This window comes from Ornithodoros turicata, chromosome 10 (genome assembly GCF_037126465.1).
Source record: "Ornithodoros turicata isolate Travis chromosome 10, ASM3712646v1, whole genome shotgun sequence".
Lineage (NCBI taxonomy): Eukaryota > Metazoa > Arthropoda > Arachnida > Ixodida > Argasidae > Ornithodoros > Ornithodoros turicata.
Window position 1 is genome coordinate 12,906,806 of NC_088210.1, and position 22,508 is coordinate 12,929,313.

At 46.4% G+C, this 22,508-nt stretch overlaps 1 protein-coding gene across 2 annotated transcripts in view; it reads right to left on the reverse strand.

The window, feature by feature from the left end:
- LOC135370404 (TWiK family of potassium channels protein 7-like) overlaps positions 1–22,508 on the reverse strand; it is a 496,472-nt gene that overhangs the window by 22,656 nt on the left and 451,308 nt on the right. For both annotated transcript variants that reach the window (XM_064604147.1, XM_064604146.1), the window contains exons 2-3: positions 15,048–15,373; positions 11,172–11,860 (exon numbers count right to left, since the gene is read on the reverse strand). In XM_064604147.1, coding sequence (XP_064460217.1) covers positions 11,459–11,860; positions 15,048–15,373 — 728 coding nt within the window. In that variant the 3' untranslated portion in view covers positions 11,172–11,458. The remainder of the gene's footprint in view (positions 1–11,171; positions 11,861–15,047; positions 15,374–22,508) is intronic.

The following is a 22,508-nucleotide window of genomic DNA, read 5'->3' on the forward strand; positions in this document are numbered from 1 at the left end:
AACACTATCATCCGTGGCAGTGGTTGGCGCATAGCGTGCTACGCGGTGAAGTTCAATTTTTATCGCGTGTAGCTTAAACTTGACTTTAAAAAAACGTGCAGTGGTTTGAGTTGAATAGTAAAAAACAAACGAAACACACACACACACAGAAGGTGATGGTTGTGATGTTGTTGCATATCCCTCGTTTCCTTCGGAAACAACATAAAATGGAAATGAAATGAAATGAAAATGAAATATGCAGCTACACTGTAAAAACAGAACTTCACCGCATAGCACGCTCTGTGCGCCATTCATTGCCACGAGTGATGGGGTTATCGCGTCTGATTCTGGATACCCTATAGGACTTCGATCCTTATTGTGAAGGGTCTCATTATTTAATTCCCCACATCATCACCACCAGCAATGGGGTAGAGTATCGCCCCCTGGCGATGAAACTCCCCATTCATCATCTCGCAATAAAGTTGTTGTTGCGTCTGCTTCGAAGAGAGAGGAGGGCGTACGCCTTTTTGTGGCAATTTGAAGTTTTATTTCCTCAAAATGGTGTACGCCCCCCTCTTTCTTCGAATCAGAAGCGATAACGCTATCGTTTGGTGCAATAATTGGCGCACAGCTTGCTTTGCGGTGAAGTTGTGTTTCTAGAGTGTATATGCGTGCCGATTTAGTGGCATGTAGCTCGTAGAGAAGGTGGTGATTATGTGTGTTGGGTCGACTTCATAGGGAAGAATGCTAACGTTTGAAGGAAGTTAAACTAGGGAGACATTCGCAAGAAAGAGGGAAGATGAAAAAAAAAAGAAAGAAAAGGTTTTGTACGCGAACTCCGGCACGGCGCGGAAACTTCTGTTTCGTGGTGGATGGGTCGACTCTTTGACGTATCCTCTCGGTGCTGACAACCAATGCAAAAATATGCACACGCTTCGGTGCATTGGTGTAAATATTCGTGTGAATATTTGCACGAAATCGATAAGTAATTGCATTATACAACAGCTCGATATTAGGTGGTGCCATTTTTGTTCCTCCCGCTTAGCGTGTTTCACATAACGCTAACGAAGCTTTAAATAATTGTGCATTACACGACGGTGAAACGAACGAGACTTCGTTAGAATCTCGTCTTGCGCAAGTCGCGGTATTCTTCGCGGTGCCCCTAATATAACGAAATAATTTAGATTAATTATGCAATTTTCTCAACATCAACTTTAGATGATATAGCTGCTTTACAGGTACTTCTTACGTTTTTTTTTCTCCAGGCGCAAAAAAGAAAAATGACACGTCACGAAGCGATACAAGCAGTGATGTCACTGTAATTCGCGAGGTTGGACGAAGTTTCCAATTTCTGGACAGTTTCGCCAACGCACTGAAAGGTTAGTCGACTTGAGTTTATAACCGTAAAGTAAGAAATATTGTTTCATATAGCTTCACAAAATTCATAAAATTGAGTGTGTAATCGATAGCACACAAAGCACGCAACGGAAATTTAAAGGATGTTTGTTTATGCAACGAGTTCGTTCCGCCGCACCAAAAGAGATCGCTAGGTGGTGCACATAACAAGTATTTTCTAAGTTTTTGATCCAGCTTACAGAAAGTCAAATTAGTACACATTGCCTTACTGAATAGAACCAATACATGATCGCTTCCGACAGCGAGGCCGAAAATATGTACTTCAACATTCAGGAAAAAAAGATAGACGCGCATGCGCCGTCCAGTCGAAGCTCAGCAAACGTTTTCGATCGAATTTCACGCACTTTTTCAGACGTTTTCAAACTTTATCAAATTCAAACCTGAACAGGTTCGCAACACCACGAGATACAAGCGAGTATCTTAAAGCAGTACACTCTTAAAAACGAACTTCACCGCATAGCACGCTCCTAGCCAACCATTATCTCGAATGACATCGTTATCTGCCCTGATTTGTTGAAAACGGGAGGCGTACGCCTTTTCTGTGGCTATTATGAACAGCATAAGTGTCACAGAAAAGGCGTACGGTCCCGTTTTCAACAAACCAAGGGGCTTAACCGCTTCATCGTCGTTACAGTCGTTACAAGCTAACGAGTGGCGGGAAATTCAAAAAGGTGGGCACGTGACTCATTGCGCGTGACGTGTACCACGGCCTTCACGTATCGCGCGAAGAGCGCCGTGCACGTGTTTTATCACGTGCCCACCTTCTTAAATTTCCCTCCCGCCTTTTTGAACTTCGCACCACACTCTTAAAAATGAACTTCACCGCATAGCACGCTCCTAGCCAACCATAATCTCGAATGATATCGTTATCTGCCCTGATTTGTTGAAAACGGGAGGCGTACGCCTACCGTTTTCAACAAATCAGGGCAGATAACGATATCATTGGAGATTATGGTTGGCTAGGAGCGTGCTATGCGGTGAAGTTCATTTTTAAGAGTGCACTCGTTAGCTTGTAACGACCGTAACGACGATGAAGCGATTAACCCCCAGCTGGGCAGATAACGATATCGTTCGAGATGATGGTTGGCTAGGAGCGTGCTATGCAGTGAAGTTCATTTTTAAGAGTGTAAGAGACATGGACACGAACAGGTACAACAAGACGATCTGCTTTGACGACGCAGACGCACACGCAGCTCGCACAGTACCAACTCCCCCACTTCGCAAGTTTGCTCACTAGATACAAGGCTCCTCTAGGGCGCTCTGAACGAACGAAGATTCCTCCTTCTGTGGTAATGGTTGTGACGATGGAACTGCTTCCTGCTTCGTTCGGGGCGGGGGTGGGGGGTATATATGTTTAGTATAAAAAATGAAAGAGGGTAATATTAGCCTTCATTCAGCTTCCAAGCCAAGCTATCCACGAATCTCGTTTGTAGCAGCCGCAGCAGCAGCATGGGGTATAAAGAAGGAGAGCGAACATGCCCGGAAGCGTGGTCCTTAATTCCCGCGCATAATTTCTCGACCGCGCCGCGGCTCACGACTCCCGTGGGGATGCTAGATTCCGAAACCGGTAGCCTTGGCAGTGGAACATTTTATTTTGGTTTTACTTGCAGAGCTTTATATAGCATGCACAGAACAATACAAAGGAAATGCTCAACGGCAATTGAGTGCACTAAAGAACCATCCATACGTGTTTGTGTGTGTGTGATGTGCGCGCGCGCCTGTGTGTGTCGTTGAAACTTTGGGGTTAAGTGTGGTCAACATAAGTGAGAAAAAGATAAAAACACAAACTACTGTTTGTTATTGTAGACGCTTTCATGCGGTGAATTGCATTTCGTCAGCTACAAAAAAATAACGTACACTTTTAAAAATGAACTTCACCGCATAGCACCCTCCTAGCCAACCATCATCTCGAATGATATCGTTATCTGCCCTGATTTGTTGAAAACGGGAGGCGTACGCCTTTTTGTGACACTTATGCTGTTCATAATTGTCACAGAAAAGGCGTACGCCTCCCGTTTTCAACAAATCAAGGCAGATAACGATAGCATTTGAGATGATGGTTGGTAAGGAGCGTGCTATGCGGTGAAGTTCATTTTTAAGATTGTGTGATATACATCATTTTCTTTTTTGTTTTTTTGTGCGCCAACCATGCCACAAATGATAAAGTTATCGCTTCTGATTCGAAAAGAGAGCAAGGCGTACGCCTTTTTGTGTCAATTACAATATAAGATAATGGACACAAAAAGGCGTACGCCTTCTTCTCTCTTCGAATCAGAAGCGATAACATATCACTTGTGGCAATGGTTGGCGCAGAGCGTGGTATGCGGTGAAGCTCAGTTTATAGCAGGGATCGCAACCGTTATCTTTTTTTTTTTTCGGTTTCGGTTCAGGTTCATGCATATTGGTTCGGTTCGGGTTCAGCTCCGCAGCAGCACAAAATATCGGTTCGAACCGGTCCAGGAAAGTGAATTTTGAGCAGACTGTCATGTGGGTTAAAAGCAGGCACACCCTTACGATTCTGAAATAACACAAATGTACTTTTTTGTTGTTGCTGTTGTTGCCGACACAGCGGTGGTCCAGAAGCAACACTGCGTGTTACAGATATGCATTTCAGGCGCAACGTTACGGTAGGATACTGTACTCTCTATGTTCACTCATCGTATACACCCTGTTACATCCTGCTCAAGGATTGGCCGTTAATTCCACAGCCCAAAATTAAACCTTGGGGTTGCTGGACGACAAAAATCCCGTACCAGGAAGCCTACAAGGAAGAAGGATGTCAAAAGGAAGAAAAAAATAAAACACGACCAATCGCTCTTCTTGTCCTTTCCGAAAACAACAACAACAATAAATGAAGGAGAAGTGATGATGACACGGGATGTTTCCCCGTGGTAGCCACATGGCCCTACCGCACTTCTCAGAGGTTAATACGAGAGGATGAATTATGATGAACGCGAGGCGACGACAGGGCGGAGTTCTGTTCAGAGGTCTTCGAAGAGTCCAGTGGCTTGCATGAAAGAAGAAAAAGGGAGCGAAGAGCCAGGAGCACTGATGCGCAGGGGAGCTCCATGGGCCACAAGTACTTTGGACAAGCTGAATGGTCTATGGTCGAGGAGCTCAAGTTGGCGTCGAAACACCCGGCGTTCACACGTGTACACTCTTAGAAATGAACTTCACCACATAGCACGCTCCTAGCCAACCATCATCCCGAATGACAACGTTCTCGACCCTGATTTGCTGAAAACGGGAGGAGGAGCCTATTTTGTGCCATTATGCACGGCAGAAAATAGGCTCCTCCTCCCGTTTTCAACAAATCAGGGGCGAGAACGTTGTCATTCGGGATGATGGTTGGCTAGGAGAGTGCTATGTGGTGAAGTTCATTTTTAAGAGTGTACCGGTCACAGTCCTCGATGATATGGAGGATCGTAGCTGGGGTGCGGCAAGCTCGGCACAGTTATACTGTACTGTAACTGTTATACTGTAACCCAGCTTAACCGGGAACACGGGGGTGAAGGCGACATCGAGTCCTAGACGCCGCAGAACCACCACACACCACATTACATATATTCCGGAAGTGTGTAATGTTCCGCGACCACGATTATTCCTGGGCGTTTTTTCTTTTGTTTTTTTTTCTTAGGAAAATAGTATTACAACCCTCAGTTCAGTCAGTTTGTAGCCAGAGGTAATTCAGCCTACCATTTCGAAATACGAAGCAAGAAATACAAAATACATTGTGCACTTCGGTTGCAGGTTTGTTTTGTTCAGTTTCGGTTTCGAATTGGTTTGGCAACACGGCTCAGTCCGCCGTGAAAGCCGTATAGTTCCCATCTCTCACTACGCACATTACGTCTGAACTGTTTCGCGAACCGATAACCGCCTATATATATATTTTTTTTTGTTCAGTTCCGGTTCAGCGAAAAATACGGGGTTTTAGCGGTTTTCGATTCAGGTTCAGTTTCGCTTCCGATCCCTGGTTTATAGGGTGTACTCGCAGACGACAGTGGCTGCTCACGCGGCTGGCGCGGTGGCTCTTCTCCATATCATGGCTACGACCGCTGAAAGCATGCTCGCGGTTGGCTACGGCCGTTGAAAACACAGTCGTGATTGGCTGACTCCTATAGTATCTACTTCGCGTCGACGAGTAAGCAGGCTTTCTATATGGTGGTGTCGGCCGCGCTCTCACTCTCAGGCATTGACGTCAAGCCGTCGGAGCTTCTGCGGCCGCGGAAGCAGCGCTGATATTTAAAGTTCCTTTATTTGATATCAAAGCACTTTTCGGAAGAAAAAATTACCCGGGTAGCTTATCGACCAATGCCGAACATAACTGTACCGGTTCATAGATGTGTTTCTGGATGGAACCGTCCGCTTAAGAGAGCTAGTTCTGCTACGAAAGCTAAAGGCATGTAACACCTATACATTCTTGCCACACTATAACATGTACGAAATGTTTCAGAGCTTCAACCAGTAACGAATGTTGATAAACTGGAAGGTAAACAAAAATGGCTCTTATAGGTTTATTTATAACGGTTATAAACGAACCGACTCACTTTCCAGATTATACAAAAGGGGCTAGGCTAGACTTATTGGAATCTCGTCGAAATACAAATTGGTTGAAGTTTTCGTATCTCGTTATCGATCGAACGTTAACTATAGATGCTAAGGCTTATCTCCGGCCTTTCAGCGGTAGGGACACACGGCTGTCTTACTCAAGGCGGTTCGAACCATTTGATGTAATAAATGACAGCTTTAAACGTTTGTTTTCCCTGCGGACGATACCTGAATGAAGCGCACTCCCTCAGGAGGTTGAATCTGCAACGGTGGAATTACTCATCTCCTAGTTATCTTGTCTCGAAGACAAGATAAGATGCAATAAACTATGTAGAATTTATGTTTTTAATACTGCCTTGCTGTTCTTATATTTTTTTTTCTCTGCACTCCTACTTGGAGCCGTAACGGCCAGTAGTACGTCTAAATAAAATTATTAATAAATAAGTAAATCAAGAAATACTCACGTAAAACATTCTCGAAGGATTGACAATATCAAATCTTGCGCATAGTACAGCGCAGTATACGGCATCATCAAGCCAGGAGGGTATAGAGTGAATTTTAGCATCGTCGACAGATCTAACTATCCCTAAGAGCGGAAAGAATAACGCTCACGAGGGCTAATATTCATGCGAATTTATAGCCTTGATACAACAAACTCACACTAACCGAAACACACGCAGCAGTTGGAAAGCTGTTTTGAATGCAAGCGTAGCTTTCCGTTGGGAATTTCGCAAGCATGCTTACTGCAGACTCATACTCATGTATTACACCAACGTCAATGTGGTATCGATTGCAGCTTTGCAAGTCGAATATTTCTTGCGCAAACAATATTTGCTTCTATTTCGGGTACAGGACGGCATATCCCGCCAGCGAATGATTGCACAGTCCTAGATTCAAATACATTTAATCGCACGCATAGAAACGGTGATTACTTTGCGTTGATAAAGAAAACGAAATATCGAGGGGGTTCTAAAGCAGAGCGAAAATGGAGTTTCGAATCCGTCAGCAGAATGAGCATTCGTGCACAATATCAAAGACAAATATGACTGTCTTTATTGCACTTGATAGCACTGCACTAAGATGTGTCTGTCGTCTGGGAGAGAAACGCCGAGAGGCCGCATGTGAAAGAAAATTAAACCAGATGATAGTGAAGATATAACACGCGGGTATGGAACGTTTTATAATTTTTAGCACAATGTATTTTTTTTTAGCTGCACCAGTTGTTTAAAGGCTATGAGAGCAGCACCGATACTGTTTTTGCAGATGGGTGGGTGGGGGGGAGGATATATGAAGGTTTACAAAAAGAAAAAAAAAGGAAAGGTCAGTCAGACAGAGCTCGGCTTGCTATTCCAAAAAAAAAGAAGAAAAAGGGAAAGAAGGAAAAGGAAGAAAAAGGAAATAAAAGAAAGATAAATCACACACACGATCACAGGGCGTTGATAAGGTCCGTACACTCTTAAAAATGAACTTCACCACATAGCACGCTCCTAGCCAACCACCATCCCGAATGACAACGTTCTCGCCCTTGATTTGTTGAAAACGGGAGGAGGAGCCTATTTTGTGCCGTGCATAACATTATGCACGGCACAAAATAGGCTCCTCCTCCCGTTTTCAACAAATCTAGTGCGAGAACGTTGTCATTCGGGGTGATGGTTGGCTAGGAGCGTGCTATGTGGTGAAGTTCATTTTTAAGAGTGTAGTTTGGAGAAAGCGGAGGAGGATCCACTGGGTACGCGGTGGTGGTGGTGGTGGTGGTGGTGGTGGTGGTGGTGGTGGTGGTGAAAGGACGTACTCGCCGTTGTAGGCCTTACAGAGGTGGGCAACGTCACGACTAACGCCCTGCGAAAATGTGCGCCCTGGGCTGGCTTCATAAGTGAACTGTGTCGACATATGTCTGAAAGCGTCTGAGGAAAACCCGGGAAGTCCCTATCCCATCCGTGGTGCCGTGATCCTACAGTGGTTAGTACTTCGCGCTGTGGCCACCGGGTAGGCTGAGGAACGGGACCCAGTAGGTGTAGCCAATGAGAGAGTGCTGTAGCCAAGTTGAGATACACGGCGACGGAGGGCGTCATTCTGGGGATGAGTTATATACGCAGGCCTGTATATATAATCACAAAAAATTATTTAAGTTAAAGTTACTGAGTATCGGGCAACAAAATGAACTGACTGGAGTATTGAATACCGGATCTTGAAAAAGAGCTTAAGATAGAGTATTACATACTCTTAAAAGTAACTCGTTACTTTCAAGAATTATAAAATGCAAAATCCTACGTATAAAGGTCGTCCTTCTTGCTTTTTCTTGGTATCACGGCCTTAACTAGGCCTAACGCTAGCGACGAAACATCCCATTTTCGCGTAAATAATGATGGCGGAGCGAAAGTTGAACCTGATCCTGCAGATGCGCACACATGAGGATATATATACTCACAGTATGAAATTAAAGTAGTCTGAAATTTTTTTGTCACGAAATATCCGCTTCGCCGTTCCAAGCACCATCCTCCATCTTTGAGAAAATTTGGTGTCATGGCAGCTCCCATCACGGAAAACCGTAGCCAATAAAATGCGCCTAACTTTGATTGACAGGTCGAGCCTCTTCTTTAGGCTCCTCCCAATGGCCAGACTCCCTTTGGCATACACGGCACTGTCCCATAGGGAACGCGAGCCCCGCAACCGCGCTTGGAAATTGCGTGACGAATTGGGGACGACATTTTCTCGCTCGGAGAGCTGCAGAGATCGTGGCGCTCCATGAGCTGCAGGCAGACAGCGAACCTGCCAAGCGCTACGCCACGCAGTGCTCGTGCTATACAGCAGCTAGCCTAGAATAATGACATGATGACTCAACAACTGTCCGAATTCGGGGCGGTTGGTATAAGCCTTATATTATTCATACAAGCAGCGCAATGGGACGAATAAGGGGACGCAACACTTGCGCTGCCGGGAAAGTGTTGTGTCGTCCTATTCGTGCGTTGTCGCGATTGCGCTGCTACAATGAATAATACATGCGACTTGACAGGCACGGATTAAACATGTTCGAATCGTCGCTGACCTGTTCAAGCGCACGTTAATTCACGGCGTTCTCGCGGGTCTAGTGTTCGCGGTACACTCAAAGAACTGAACTTCACCGCATAGCGCGCTCTGCGCCAACCATTGCCAGGAATGATAGGGTTATCGCTTCTGATTCGAGGAGAGAGTTAGGGATGCGTACGCCTTTTTGTGTCAATTATCGTGTATCCAAATTGACACAAAAAGGCGCACGCCCCTCTCTCTTTCCTAATCAGAAGCATTAGTGGCAATGGTTCCCGCGAAGCGTGTCATCCGGTGAAGTTCAGTTTTTAGAGTGTACACTAAAAACAAAAAAACGGAACTGAATTGAACTGATTTCTCAAAAACTAAAGGATCGAGTACACCCTTTTGTGACATTCATGCAGTTATATGACTGTCAGTAAAAGGCGTACGTCTCCTCTTTCCATCAAATCAGGGGAGAGAACGATGTTATTCGAAATGATGGTTGGCTAGGAGGGTGCTTTGCGGTGAAAATTCTGTTCTAGCTTACCCCAAATTTCCCGCGATTTTGTTTTCTTCTACGCCTGAAATAAAAAATAAAAAATTAACGAAGTAAAGTAGAACGCGGCTGCGAGCAAGTAAATGCGTAGTTTCTGTAGACGCAGTACGTCTGACACATTTTGTTTTTCGATACAATCGATCTAAAAAAAGAAAAACAAACGTAATCAATATGTATCAATGACTAAATTAGTGAGAATAGGAAAAAAAAATATCCTGACTTGCGCAAGACGACTGCCAATCAAATCCCGTCATTTCACCCTCTTGTAATGCACGTTTTTTGTTTATTTTTTGTTTTATTTTTTAAGAAAGAAAGTTGAATGAAATCAAGTGACAGACCCTGTACAATCGGACAATGCGCCATATTTCCAAGGTGCACGCCCAAGATGAAGCAAAAAGAAATTGCCGGACGTTTCACTGACACCTCTAGGTCAATCTCGCTCGCGTTAGTAATCACTCCACAAGAAAATGGGGCCAGCGAAAACATGGATAAAATGCGACACGACTACTGCGTTCGAGATGCAGAACATCTCTCCTAATGTAATAACGTAAACAACGAGATTTGGCCGAGGCAGACCAACAATTAGGGACGACACAGACGACACGACACGACACGACACGACACGACACGACACGACAATGCATGTTTCGTGTGCACCCGTGATGCAGTCGAAGCAACCAGTGCCGTCATGTTCTTATTCCTGTTGCGAGAAACACGCTAATCCTGTACGTCCTCATATTTTGTTATCTCTTTCAAGAAGGGGATAAAAAAAATGCTGGGAAAACGTCGGCACAAATGTTCGGTTGAAGGGACACTCAAATTCGAACATCTCTCCTCGAGGAATGAAATGTGCCGTAACGGATATTAGTTGTGCGAAGTCATAAATTTTACAATCTATACATGAGAAAGCATTAGTGAGATTTTATTGCATCGTACGCTATCGCCCTTGCGTGCGTAATGGGTAGCGGTGGCGGTTCTGCGCACGCGCAAATCATTAAGAGAGCATCACGCATTGCGCAGAACCACCACGCTACCCCTTACGTACGCACAGCAATAGCGTAGGATGCACTGAAACTCTGAATTACCTGCGATAGCAAAATCGACACAAGTGAACATGCAAATACCGCGACACTTTCGCATCCTGTGATCGGTTGGGAGGGGAGATCCAGTTGTTTGAAAGAGGGGGACTGCCCTCTTTGTCCCCACTTTCTGACACCCACTCCCCCGCCACCCCGGCACAGACTTTAAAAACAGAGGGTGTCGTCACGACTATAAAAAAAGAAAAGAAAAAAAAAACGGGCGGAGGATAGAGGATGAAGGGTGGAGATGCGTAGAGGGTGCCTGAGTTCGTCGGGAAGAGCAAAGTGTTAAAGGGGTCGTTGAGCAAGACCCGCCTGTAAAAACAGAACTTCAACGTATAGCAAGCTCTGCGTCAACCATGGCCACGAACGATAGGGTTATCGCTTCTGATTCGAAGAGAGAGGAGGGCGTACGCCTTTTTGTGTCAGTTATCGTATATCCAAACTGACACAAAAGGGCGTACGCCCCCTCTGTCCTCGAATCAGAAGCGACAATCCTATCATTCGAGTGGTTTTCGCACGGCGTGCTATGTGGTGAAGCTCTGTTTTTGACTGGCAACACTAAGAGAGCACAACAAACCACTTACTCTGAAAGTTAGTGATGTGTATCGCCACAGGCGCGCCTCAGAGCACCGCGGTCCAGCTTGAGCCATACACACCCCTGTTGCGTCGATCACTCTTCCTCTTCGTCCTCCTCCAGAATGGCATCCTCATTCTTCGTCGCCCCCCCGACCGCGCCCTGACCCCCGCCACTGGCGTCGGGTGTGCTGTCCAGCATAGAAGACGTCCCAACAATCCTGTTCCTTCTCGCCCTGGTAGCAACCAGTGTACCGAGAGTCACGGCGAGAAACTGCACACCACCGGGCATCCACCGTCAGTCGTCGGAGTCCTCCGAGTCACTAATCATACCTAGTCTCTGCCCCACTGTTCGTATTTTGTGGACCACTTCTTCCTGAACCAGGTTGAAGCACATTGCTATGAGCGCCAGTCCCGTGAGCAGGTACAACGAACAGATCACGAGCTTCTCTTGCGAACCGCTGTCGGACACCACGTTGTCTCCGGGCACCAGGTCGCCGAAGCCGATGGTGCTGAGGGTGACGAAGCAGAAGTAGGAACCGTCCAGGTAGTTCCAGTCTTCCCAGATGGAGAAGAGAACGGCGCCGCCGCAGATGTAACCCGTGATGATGGCCATGCACAGCGTGATGGGCACTGTCACTCGGGGCCGCTCGTACTCCGTGTCGTCCAGGAAATCGTCCGTCAGGCCCTCTACTTTGACCTGGATACAAACGGAGCGTTTCGTATCGACGAGTTTCATGGTCTCAAAGGAGCAGTGAAAGGATATTTAAAGGGGCACGGAAGAGCTCGACGCGGCCCGTGAGCTAAAGTTGCGTTCAAACGCAGGCCTCCAAAACGAACGCAATCATCCGCTTGATCACAATTCACAGAGCTTTCAACCATTCGTGCGACTTCCAATCACTTAATGAGCATCCCATTTGATGAGGAGTCCCGAAAATATAACATATTCTCAATTTGCCTCAGTTGAGTGCACGCGTCATTTTGCAGTTGCTAATTGAAATCTTAAGGTGCGTCTGTTCACATGTTAGTCAGAGCGAACGAAGAGTTACGCAGTCCGATTGGAGTTCACTTTGTAGGTACGCTGTACTAGATCAGTGAATCTCCCATTGTTTAACCGCGTTGAATGCGCATGTTACCCAATTACGAAGGAAAAAAAGCCTGGCCAAATGAACTCCATTATATCCGCTCCCCCAGGACATACACCATGCAGTCGTAGACGGGTAGAAATCCAGCGAACCGGTAGGAAAGTACGAAGGGAGTTGCCTCAAGACGAGAGTTCCCACACGAGGGGGGAAAGGGTTACAAGCCTTACCCACGGAACAAACACGCGCGGTGAGTGCGGGAATCAGAGCTATCTTATCAAAAATGAGGTCACCCGACGGCTTGTAGCCCTTTCGCCCCTCGTGTGGCGTGTCAGTGTAACCTCCTTTCTTCGCAGCTTTGCGCTAAAACTTCGAGCCGTCAAAAAAGAGGCAGAGCCAAGGGCTCATTTCCACGAATTTTCGGCGAATTTATTTCGGCAATTGCCATTGCATTACGAGTGGGATTATGTGCTATACTGAGTAAAATGACCACGGGGAACCCATTCCCGCGAAGAAAACGTTAGGTCGCTTTGGGAAATTTCGGAGTTCAAAATTCAAGAAATTAACTTTCCGTCAATTGAAATGAAATGAAAAAAATGTTACCAATATGTGGCAAAAGTTATTGGGAGAAAAAAAAAGATCCCATGTCTCTCCGGGGCCTACGTTTTTTGCTATGAATTTCTATCATGGTTGGTGGATCACCCTGTATAGACCCGCATGTAATTCCTGACATTTTTGTTTTACAGTCCATAGCTCCACGCTTGGTTGGTCCCTAGTTAAACTTTACAACGCAACGAGATGGCCCTATCTCGTGCTCGGTGTTTTGTCTAAACTGTGCAAGCTGTAAACTGCGATTGAATAATAGCAGTTGAATATTAAGGTACCAGCAGTGGGATTCGAACCCACATCCTCTGATTGCCGGTCACCACAATGTTGTGAACTGTGGTTGCAGTGTAGCTTGTACAACCATATCGGTGCCCGTCGCGAATTTAGATAACAGAGCCTTATGCGCCTGCAAAGCGTGCTTTGCCTGCCGAAACACGCAGCGCGGCAGTGAAGCTTACTCAACGGATGTGCTCTGACGCGTAAACAGGCACGAATGCGTTTTTTTTTTTTTTTTTTTCCCTTGGAGGAACAAAAAAGATGCCGTTACTTTGAGAGCAGTACAAAAGGAACTTGGTTCATCTGCTGCGTCGTTCGTGGTTCATACACGAACGAAACTTCAGCTTACGCTGTCCGTCTACAATCCTTCCCTAGAGGAGCACCCTGCGAATGGTCGAGCGATTTGCCTAATCATCGCGGGAGATCGTTTGAGGAGACCAATGACAGGCCGCTCCGTATTGACGCGCTTCTTGAAAAGGAGAGGAAGGAGGAAAGCGTAAAATGCGTTTTCTTTCGCGCACTTATCACGAACGACGTAGCGGACGAATCTCGTTCCCTTTGTATGGCTGTCAAGGTAACTGCATTTCTCATTCCGCGAGGAGAAATTTTTGCACTCAGTGCGCCCTCTCGTTGCCATTTAACGCGTTGCTGAACGTTACCTGCCGTATGCATGAATCTTCCGAGGTTTTTATTTATTTACGCGTACAGCAGCCTTTAAGAAGGCTATAACTGGAGCAGGAGTACTTCGTTGAAAAATGCACTGACAGGAAGTGCCCTAGTAGAACAAGGAACAGCGTTCCATTGAGCGGTCGTGCGTGGAAAGAAGGTATGCTGAAAAAATATCAATACTCCAGAAAAGAGGTACAATATTCAGGGGATGCGCATTGCGTATCGATGAGGGCTCTACGAAACTGAGGTAGGATGCATGTTGAATGTCAATCCGCCCTTGAACGATATGAACAGGAACAGTGGAACTGAACAGGAACAATATCACTGAGCAGAGGAGACCGTGAAGACATAATGGGAAGTAACCTCTTATAAATGAACTATAAATGAACACTGAACAATGAATGAATTAATGAACACATATAGCACATTTCTAGGAATAGCAAGCCGTCCTTAAATAAATAGATCCCCCCGCGTTCTTAGCTACCCCCCCCCTCGGTTTCATCGTTCTTTCGCCCGATTTCCTGATAACGGGGGGGGGCGTACGCCACTTTTGTGGCATTATACAGTTCATAACTGCCCCAAAAGTGGCGTACGCCCTCGTTTTCATCAAATCAAGGGAGATAACGTCGTTATTTGGGATGATGGTTGACTAGGAGCGTGTGATGCGAAGAAGCTCTGTTTTTAGAGCGTAGGCAGGCAGATTATTGTAGAAGGTCTGCAAAAACAAATAGCCTAGCTCACGCGCGCTAGATGTCAACTGACGTCATTGTTCTTGTGCAAAAACGCACACTGTTTATCTTACTATCCGCCACTTCCCCCCCTCCCCCTCCCCACAGAGCTATCTGTGAGAATCGCAGTGTTCCTCACCGACACAGGTCTCCCCCCCCCCCTGAACAGCCAGTAAACTCAAGTCCTCATTCTTCAGTATCCCACCCTCACCTATCACCCTCATACGCATTACCCTCATCCTTTTTTTTAAAGTGACCTTTGTCTTTAATGTACCCCATCTTGCTTTCACCATTTGTTAGTTTATCCTTTATTTCCCAGCTCTTTTCTTTTCGTTTTATTTTACTTTTATTTAATTTTCTTACGTTCTTTTCTTTCTTCTTTGATTTTTTTTATTTTTTCATCCTCCCCTTCTTTCTTTCTTTTAATAAACATATCCTCTCTCCACTTCAAAAAAAAAAATGAATGGACCTTCCATTGCTCCCTTGACTTTAAAATGAAGAAGAAGAAAAAAAGATGGTGCCTTGCCTCGTCTTCGTGCAACGGACCGGACGGATTGCTTCTTGTAATGGAGTTCGGCAGCTTCTTTGAGCAAGCGTTGCTGTTGGGCAGCTGCTGCGCGTTCTCGTGCACCACGATGTGGTGCACCCGGTAGTGCTCGGCCAGTGGGGGTCTTCGACGCTGCTGCTGGCGAGACTCGCAGGAGCACAGCCGACCGTACACGTACTTGAAAGCCTTCGCCAGGATGTCCCCGATGTTGGTCAGGTAGAGCAACATTAGTGGAATCCCGACGATGGCGTACAGGATTGTGACGACCTTGCCCCAGTTCGTCTTGGGCGCAATGTTGCCGTAGCCTGAAAAGAAAAAGGCGATGATGATGATGATTTGGTTTTTTTTTGGCGCAAAAGCTACTAGGGCTATAATGCGCCAAACAACAAGGTAATGTGATGAACCCAGTTAAAAATTGAAATGCTCATATTAAAACAACTTGGCTAGTGGTGGCTTAAAAACACATGAAAGGGTAAGAAAAGAGCTCACTTTAAAATTCACAGTTTGTTAAGATATCCAATGTTTTTTAAAAATTTATGTACTGCAGTAAAAGGAACAATAGCCTCATCACCCAGCATGAAAAGAGGGGAGGTGAGTAAAAGGTCCAAAGGTAACGACAACAGACATGTGTAGTGAATGAAACGACTGGGGAATGGGGGAAATTTTGCCGCTTAATGGACCCTTTGCACGGTCGCATTGGTATCCTAGCGGCTCGCCAGCGAACCACCTGCGGTGCCAAAACAAGTAGTATAAACGACCAATGCCGGTCCTGGAACGGGCCGACAAGTTCGCGCTACATCCCCACTGGTCCCCACAGCTGTCGGCCCCATCTAGCGCCATCTATTGAACCCGCAGGTAACCTTGTCCGCGCACTCAAGGTCATCGGCGTCACAGCGCATGCGCATAAGCACTTGTCAGTACGTGGCGGTGGTAGTGGTGGTGCCGGTGGAAGGGCTCGCCGTGGAACACTACACTCTTAAAAATGAACTTCACCACATAGCACTCTCCTAGCCAACCATCATCCCGAATGACAACGTTCTCGCCCCTGATTTGTTGAAAACGGGAGGAAGAGCCTATTTTGTGCCGTGCATAATGGCCACAAAATAGGCTCCTCCTCCCGTTTTCAGCAAATCAGGGGGCTTAATCGTTTCACACGTTCAACTTAACGGCACGAGACAGCTGAACGAGTCGTTCAGGCTAACGAAACGAGCAACTTTATCGATGCTTTGCGTGGTCGCAATCTCTGCTCCTCGTGAAGCTTCTTCTTTGTGGTTATTTTGCACGTTGCGAGCGCTCACGTGTTGTGATGTCATCGCATTGAGCGAAGAGCAGGCTGGCAGCGAGGCTGCATCTTCGCTGACCAATAGGACTGTTTCATTTGTTCCGATAGCTCGCATTCTCGTGCTCTCATACATGCTCATTGCGTTCCAATGTTCGTTCCCAGGCTCGTTCGTCATCTTCTTTTTCTTCCCGTCTCAATATATGGCTCGCTAGTCGTGTGAAAATAATTAACAAACATGTACATCACTGTAAGGATAATCGTCGAGCTACACGCAAAAAAATGTAAATCATTTTCATACCCTGACGATGGTGTCGGGTGAGAATTGTCTTAAGTATGATACGAGAACTAGTGTGTGCTGAGTTCTAGTTCACGTGGGAATCCGAGACCAGAAAGGAAAGACGTAGTGGTATCAGAAGTATCAAAAGAAGAAAGAGGAGGAGGCCGCCCGTTCTCCTCAACGTGTACACTTATTTCATTAACTTTATGTAACTTTTTCTTCAAGCATGGAAGTACAACGCGCAACCTTACAGTCAGGCTTCATAAACAGTGCGAACAGCATTTCTTCCCGGACGGAACAACTTTACAAAATCTATCTGGTCCAGTTGAAAGGCATCCTGACGCCTAAAATAAAATAAATTCGCAGTGCAACATTTTTCTAGTGAGCTTGAACAGAACGTCAGTGAACTGTTTTAATTCCATGTTAGCAGCGCGAAGCAAGAGAATGTTATGAAACTATTCAAGACAATCGACCTCAGAAAATCCACAGAATCCTTTGCTCTTCCTTTCATTGCTACATCAACACTATGTCCGCAATGTACTATTAAAGAGACACGACTATATGCATCCATTTCGCCTTTGTTGTTCATCACAACACCCGTAGCTATCAAGACGGATTGAAGTACACGGTCACAAGTCCTCACAAACGGTGCGGAGAGCTTTTCTTGGCGGACGGAAGAACTTTACAGAATCTGTCTCGTCCAGTTGAAAGGCATCCTGACGCCGTCACGACCATGGGGCACAGTTAGCTGCTTGTGTGGTCGCCCAAGCGAAGAAGCACTCCGCCATCTTTCTTGGGCAGCTTCAACGTCAGCGTGTCGTTACGAATATCGAAACGAAGAAACATATCGACGCCCTGCTGTGGCACAATCCCTGCTCCTCGTTTAGCTTCTTCGTTGAGGCTATCGTGCTCGTAACGAGCCGTTACGTGTTGTGATGTCACCGCCCTGAACCAACTACAGCTGCCAACGAGGCTGTAATCTTGTCGACCAATGAGGTTGTTTAATTTTGTTTGGATTGCTCGCATGGTTTGTCTATGGTTTGTCTATGGCTTGTCGTTGTCACTTCTTCGTCTTCTTTCTCGTCTTCATCTGCATCTTCTCGAGAATATCTGACAGCCCTCATGTAACCACTGGTGTAAATACGATGAAAGGGAGAACATGTCATTTTGTACACAGTCGTGGAGCAATACATGTTCGTTTCTGCAGAAATTCCGTTTCTGCAAATCTCCAAATGAAGATGTTTCACATTCTAACGAGTGGGTAGACCCACTCGTTAGGCAAACGATCTAATTTGATCGTAACTGGACCGAGAGATTACGCCCCTGTCACTTTAACGAAAAAAGCGCGTCATACACCACGTGCTCGAGGTCCCGAGTGCCTCGCGCCTCGTTAGATCATGAGCCATGTAGGCAATGAAGCCTGTGAGCACGTGAACACATTCGTTACGCAGACGACACCGTCGGTCGTTGCGCGAGCAAGAGATTACGCCTTTGTCCCGTTAACGAAAAAAGCGCGTCACGCGTCACGTGAAACGTGTCACGTGTTCGTGTTAACGAGAGCTCCGCCCCTCGTTGGCTCGCGAACGATGGAAGTGATTAAGCCCCCAGGGGCGAGAACATTGTCATTCGGGATGATGGTTGGCTAGGAGCGTGCTGTGTGGTGAAGTTCATTTTTAAGAGTGTACCTGATATGATGAGGTGATGAGTGAATAGGGAATCAGAGCCCTTTGTACGACAAGTAGCATGCTGTTGGTATTGACGTTGGCACGCTGCCTTACATCAATAGCACTAACCGAACAGTCAACGCATGAGCACTTCATGACCATTCAATGTTAGTGCACGCGGCATAATGGTCACAAATAACGACAAGTGAACACAGCTAGCACTGAAAAGTGCAATCGCAGTGCTCCACTGTAAAAAAAAAAAAAAAAAAAAAAAAGAGTGAAAGATAAATCATGTAACTTAGGAACTGTAAAAACTGTTACGGGACATGCTCATATGTACCCCTGATTAGCTAAGAAATCATTAATTCCCCCTTTGGGGCCCCCTATTTTGACCCAATCCAAAAACTTTCTAATAAAAACACCACTCCGCATTAATGTTATCATCATAACTCTTCACTGCCGTTGCGAAGGGTCACTTCCGATTGTTCGAACCTTCCGCGTGGTCTTAAATTTCTTCAGGGTCAGTAATCATGAAGCAGTCAAGCCTGAGCAGTCAAGCATTGCCTGAATTATCTCAAACGGCAAGCTAATTCGGCACCACCCCCCCTCCCACATCTCAAACTACGTTACACGACGGGCGGCGCCAATTCGGAGGTCCTGTTATGGAGTCGTTCCATTATTGAGACTTCAATTAGAGAGGGTCAAAATTTCCACGGGCCTTTATTATTCTTCCGCAATATACTGCAATCATGCGGAGTGGACCTCTCGTCCCTATAGCCTTGTGAATGAAGCTACCTCATGGAAGAGAAAGACCGCTGGATTAGATAATTAAATAATAAATGACGTTAACGAACCTTAACTTCATTTCTTGTACAGAATATTATGTATGTTGTTCCAGATGTACGTAAACTGATCGCCCATAAAGTGCTTAATGTTCTTTTCATTGATCTATCCCTTCAGCACTGCACTTAAAATGCGATCTTTTATTCACGCTGATATCGTGTAAAGGATCGTACACTACATGATGATGATGAAATAGAGTATTTCACCGGTGGAGCTGTGGTACGCTACCCCATTGCAGGTCATAGGTTATGTGAGTGATGATTGAAGTGATGTGATGTGACGAAGAAAAAAAAGAGGGGGGGATGTGAGTTCCGACGAAGTCGAACTGGCTACCCCAGTACACTTACGCAAACAGATCGTGAGATGATGAAAAAACAGAGATGATGTCCAGAGAAGAACAGAGATGATAATGGAGTTCAACATGTAGTTCAAAAGTTTCGACCAAGTGAGAGTAAAATGTCGGAATCGCGGAAGAAGTGTATCCGCGCTGGGAATTGTGCAGTGCAAAAAATAAATAAATAAAATGTTTAATAAATGCAAGAACTTTATAACGAATCGAATACCCAGGCTCTATTTGCTGCACTGTAGGGTGTCGGATTGCTGGGCTGAATGGTTTCAACGAGTCACGTGAGCCAGAAGCATTTTCCTCCTTGTTTCGTATAGGTTACAGTCTGTAAGGACGTGCTCAATATCCCTCACGACGCGATGAAGTGGGTACGAGCTGCTGCTTGTATCATCGTATCAGGTCGTGCATTTGCATTGCGGAGTATGGTGTACATTGAGGCGAAGTCATATAGAACGAAGATAAATCAGATAAAAGATGAGATGAAAGATAAATTAGCATAAACTCAGTCAAGTTAGTGCAGAGGATTCACGATGAACCCTTTTGAGGCGAAGCACCTATTATTTCCAGATAGACGGTTACAAGAAGACGCTTCCTGAGGGAGGCATTGGCTATTCAGTTCTGTATTCGTGAGCCTTCAGTGACAGTTCACCCGTCCTTGAAGCGCCTGTTTGTTTCGGCTTGACCTGCTTTCCATGGGGATGTGTCCAACATTCCCTTTCCATCCCTATCCTTGTGGTTGTCAGCGTGCTTGTGTTCCTTGTTTTTGGCCTCTTGTGTAGTACATCACGTTTGCTGGACTGAGTTGGCGTTCAGCCTAATTTTAGTGCCCAAGCGCAGGCTTTCTTCGCCACGCAAAAATTACGTCTCGTCTGATTCGTAACTCATGCGTATTCGTGGCGTAGTTTCCGCGGTGCGTGGGCGACGATGGAGTCAATCAGCTACAGGCCGAGTTCTATCGATGCAGTCCTGACGAGACAAATGGTCCTGCAGCGAAGACCACGGTTTATAAGCTTCTCTGCACATCCTACCTTCCGGGACATTGCACCGCGGTCGATCGGGATTCATGTGGAAGGACACCGTCTCCTCCACATTTTGTGACTCGCACAACGAAGGCCCATGTCCGGTTGGCTATTTACCATTGCTGTTCAAAATTTCGAAACAGCTTTGATGGCATGCTGCCGAGCTCCGAACCTTATAGAAGCTATTAACATTTCCGTTCGCCAACTGATGGCTCTCCAGAGGGCAACACCTTACCCCGCCACGCGCAACGACCGGACAGTATCTACGGCAATTCTCGGACCTCAGTCCTTTTTCTTTTTGCTCTGGTCGACGCCGAGCACACGACCATAGATAGTTATGACGGAGGTATTTTCAGTTAGAGTAGCGGATGAGCAGCTCGGACGCCGACCGATCCTACTGTGCACATATTAGCACTTAGGATGATCCCCCCTCCCCCCCCAATTGCTCCACACAGGAGAAGCTTATCTTCTATCGAATTCTCAGATCTTGACGTTCGGCAAATCATTGACGAGCCTCGAGACACTGCTGCATTCCCGTTCGCCGCCTAAGGCACTAGGGATGGAGAATCCCATTGTAGACACTGGCGTCACATCCTACCTAACACAGCACTCGGTGCTATATTCTTTTTTCCTCGGGGTGGGTTCTCTTTATAGCTGTGCAAGCGTATCCCGCAGTAATGGTGGGGCAATGGAAAGGCAAACAAGAACGGAGTCCGGCGCTGATTCAGTGACGGGAGGGTGTTGCAGAAATCCGCCAAAATTGGCTTACCCGGCATCAGCACGCGAGGAGGATCAGTCCCATCAACTGCAGAAGGTATCAAGTCCGGGGTAAGGCCCCGCCGAAAGAGGATTTGCGTCTCTCGTCCACCGGGCCTCGTAAGAACTTCCTCCGTTTCATTTTTGGCGTTTTTCGTTTCGTCTCTTAAGCAGATTATGCGCATATTCCGATGTTTCGCGCAGAGGACGGACCGTATAAGCTCTCCCCATGGACTCTCCCGTAGAGGAATAAGTCTCTAATGATGCGGTCAAGATGAAGAACTTATTTCTCTGGTCGTCTGAAGTGCATTTCACCATCGTTAGGAGTACTCGTGGAAGAAGTTTCGGGCTAGGTTGCGTATAAAAGTGGCAGATGACATTGAAGAGGGCTGTAAAAACTTTGGTCCCAGATCATTTCGTATAGTGGTCTGTCTCGTTATTGCTCTTGAGATGACCACGTATAAGCCTACGGTAGATATCCCGCGCAGGACTTAGGATGGGGTTAACCACTCGTAAGAGTTAAATATGGTACATTGTCGTTCTGCCATGTGATCTGCGTTCAAGCTAACGAAGCACGGATCGGCGCAACAGAGTAATCGCGGAGGACATTATCGAGGGAGAGGCACATTTGTGTAAACGACGATGTTCGGAAGATTTCGTTTTCGCAAGCTTCTCCATGTCACGAAAATCCTGGTGCTTGAGAGGCATCTCATCTACCGTCGAAAGGCCGCGGTAAGAGATTATATCTCCTCTGCATGTAAACCAGGGACGTCGAAACAGCGGAAATAAGTCTGTAGCGGCCGGTGCACAACGACGAAGATGGCCACGCGCCTGGAGCACCTGCCTCAGTTCCACCGGCGCTGCCATGGAGATAGGCCACCATCATCGCCTCTCCGTGGCATACCATCATCGCTGGTCGGGGCTCATGTAGAGGAATACCATCGTCCTCTACATTTGGTGACCCGAACTATGAACATCAAGTTCGATGTAATTCGGCCCTTTTACCATCCCAAGTCTGGCAACCTTCCCGCAAGTCCAGCAACGACAGCACGCTGCCGCGCAGCCTGGAAGCCCTCTTCCATTTCCTCTCCGACGCTACAATGGACCGCTATGTGCGCTATGGTGGCTGTGTGACACGGCAATCGATCGAGCCTGATGCTCTCCCCGTATCCTCAACCTCACCCGTCCTGACCCACTGACACCGCTCTCATCCGTCCTCAACATCCTCTTCTCGTTCCCGAATTGCTTCCTGG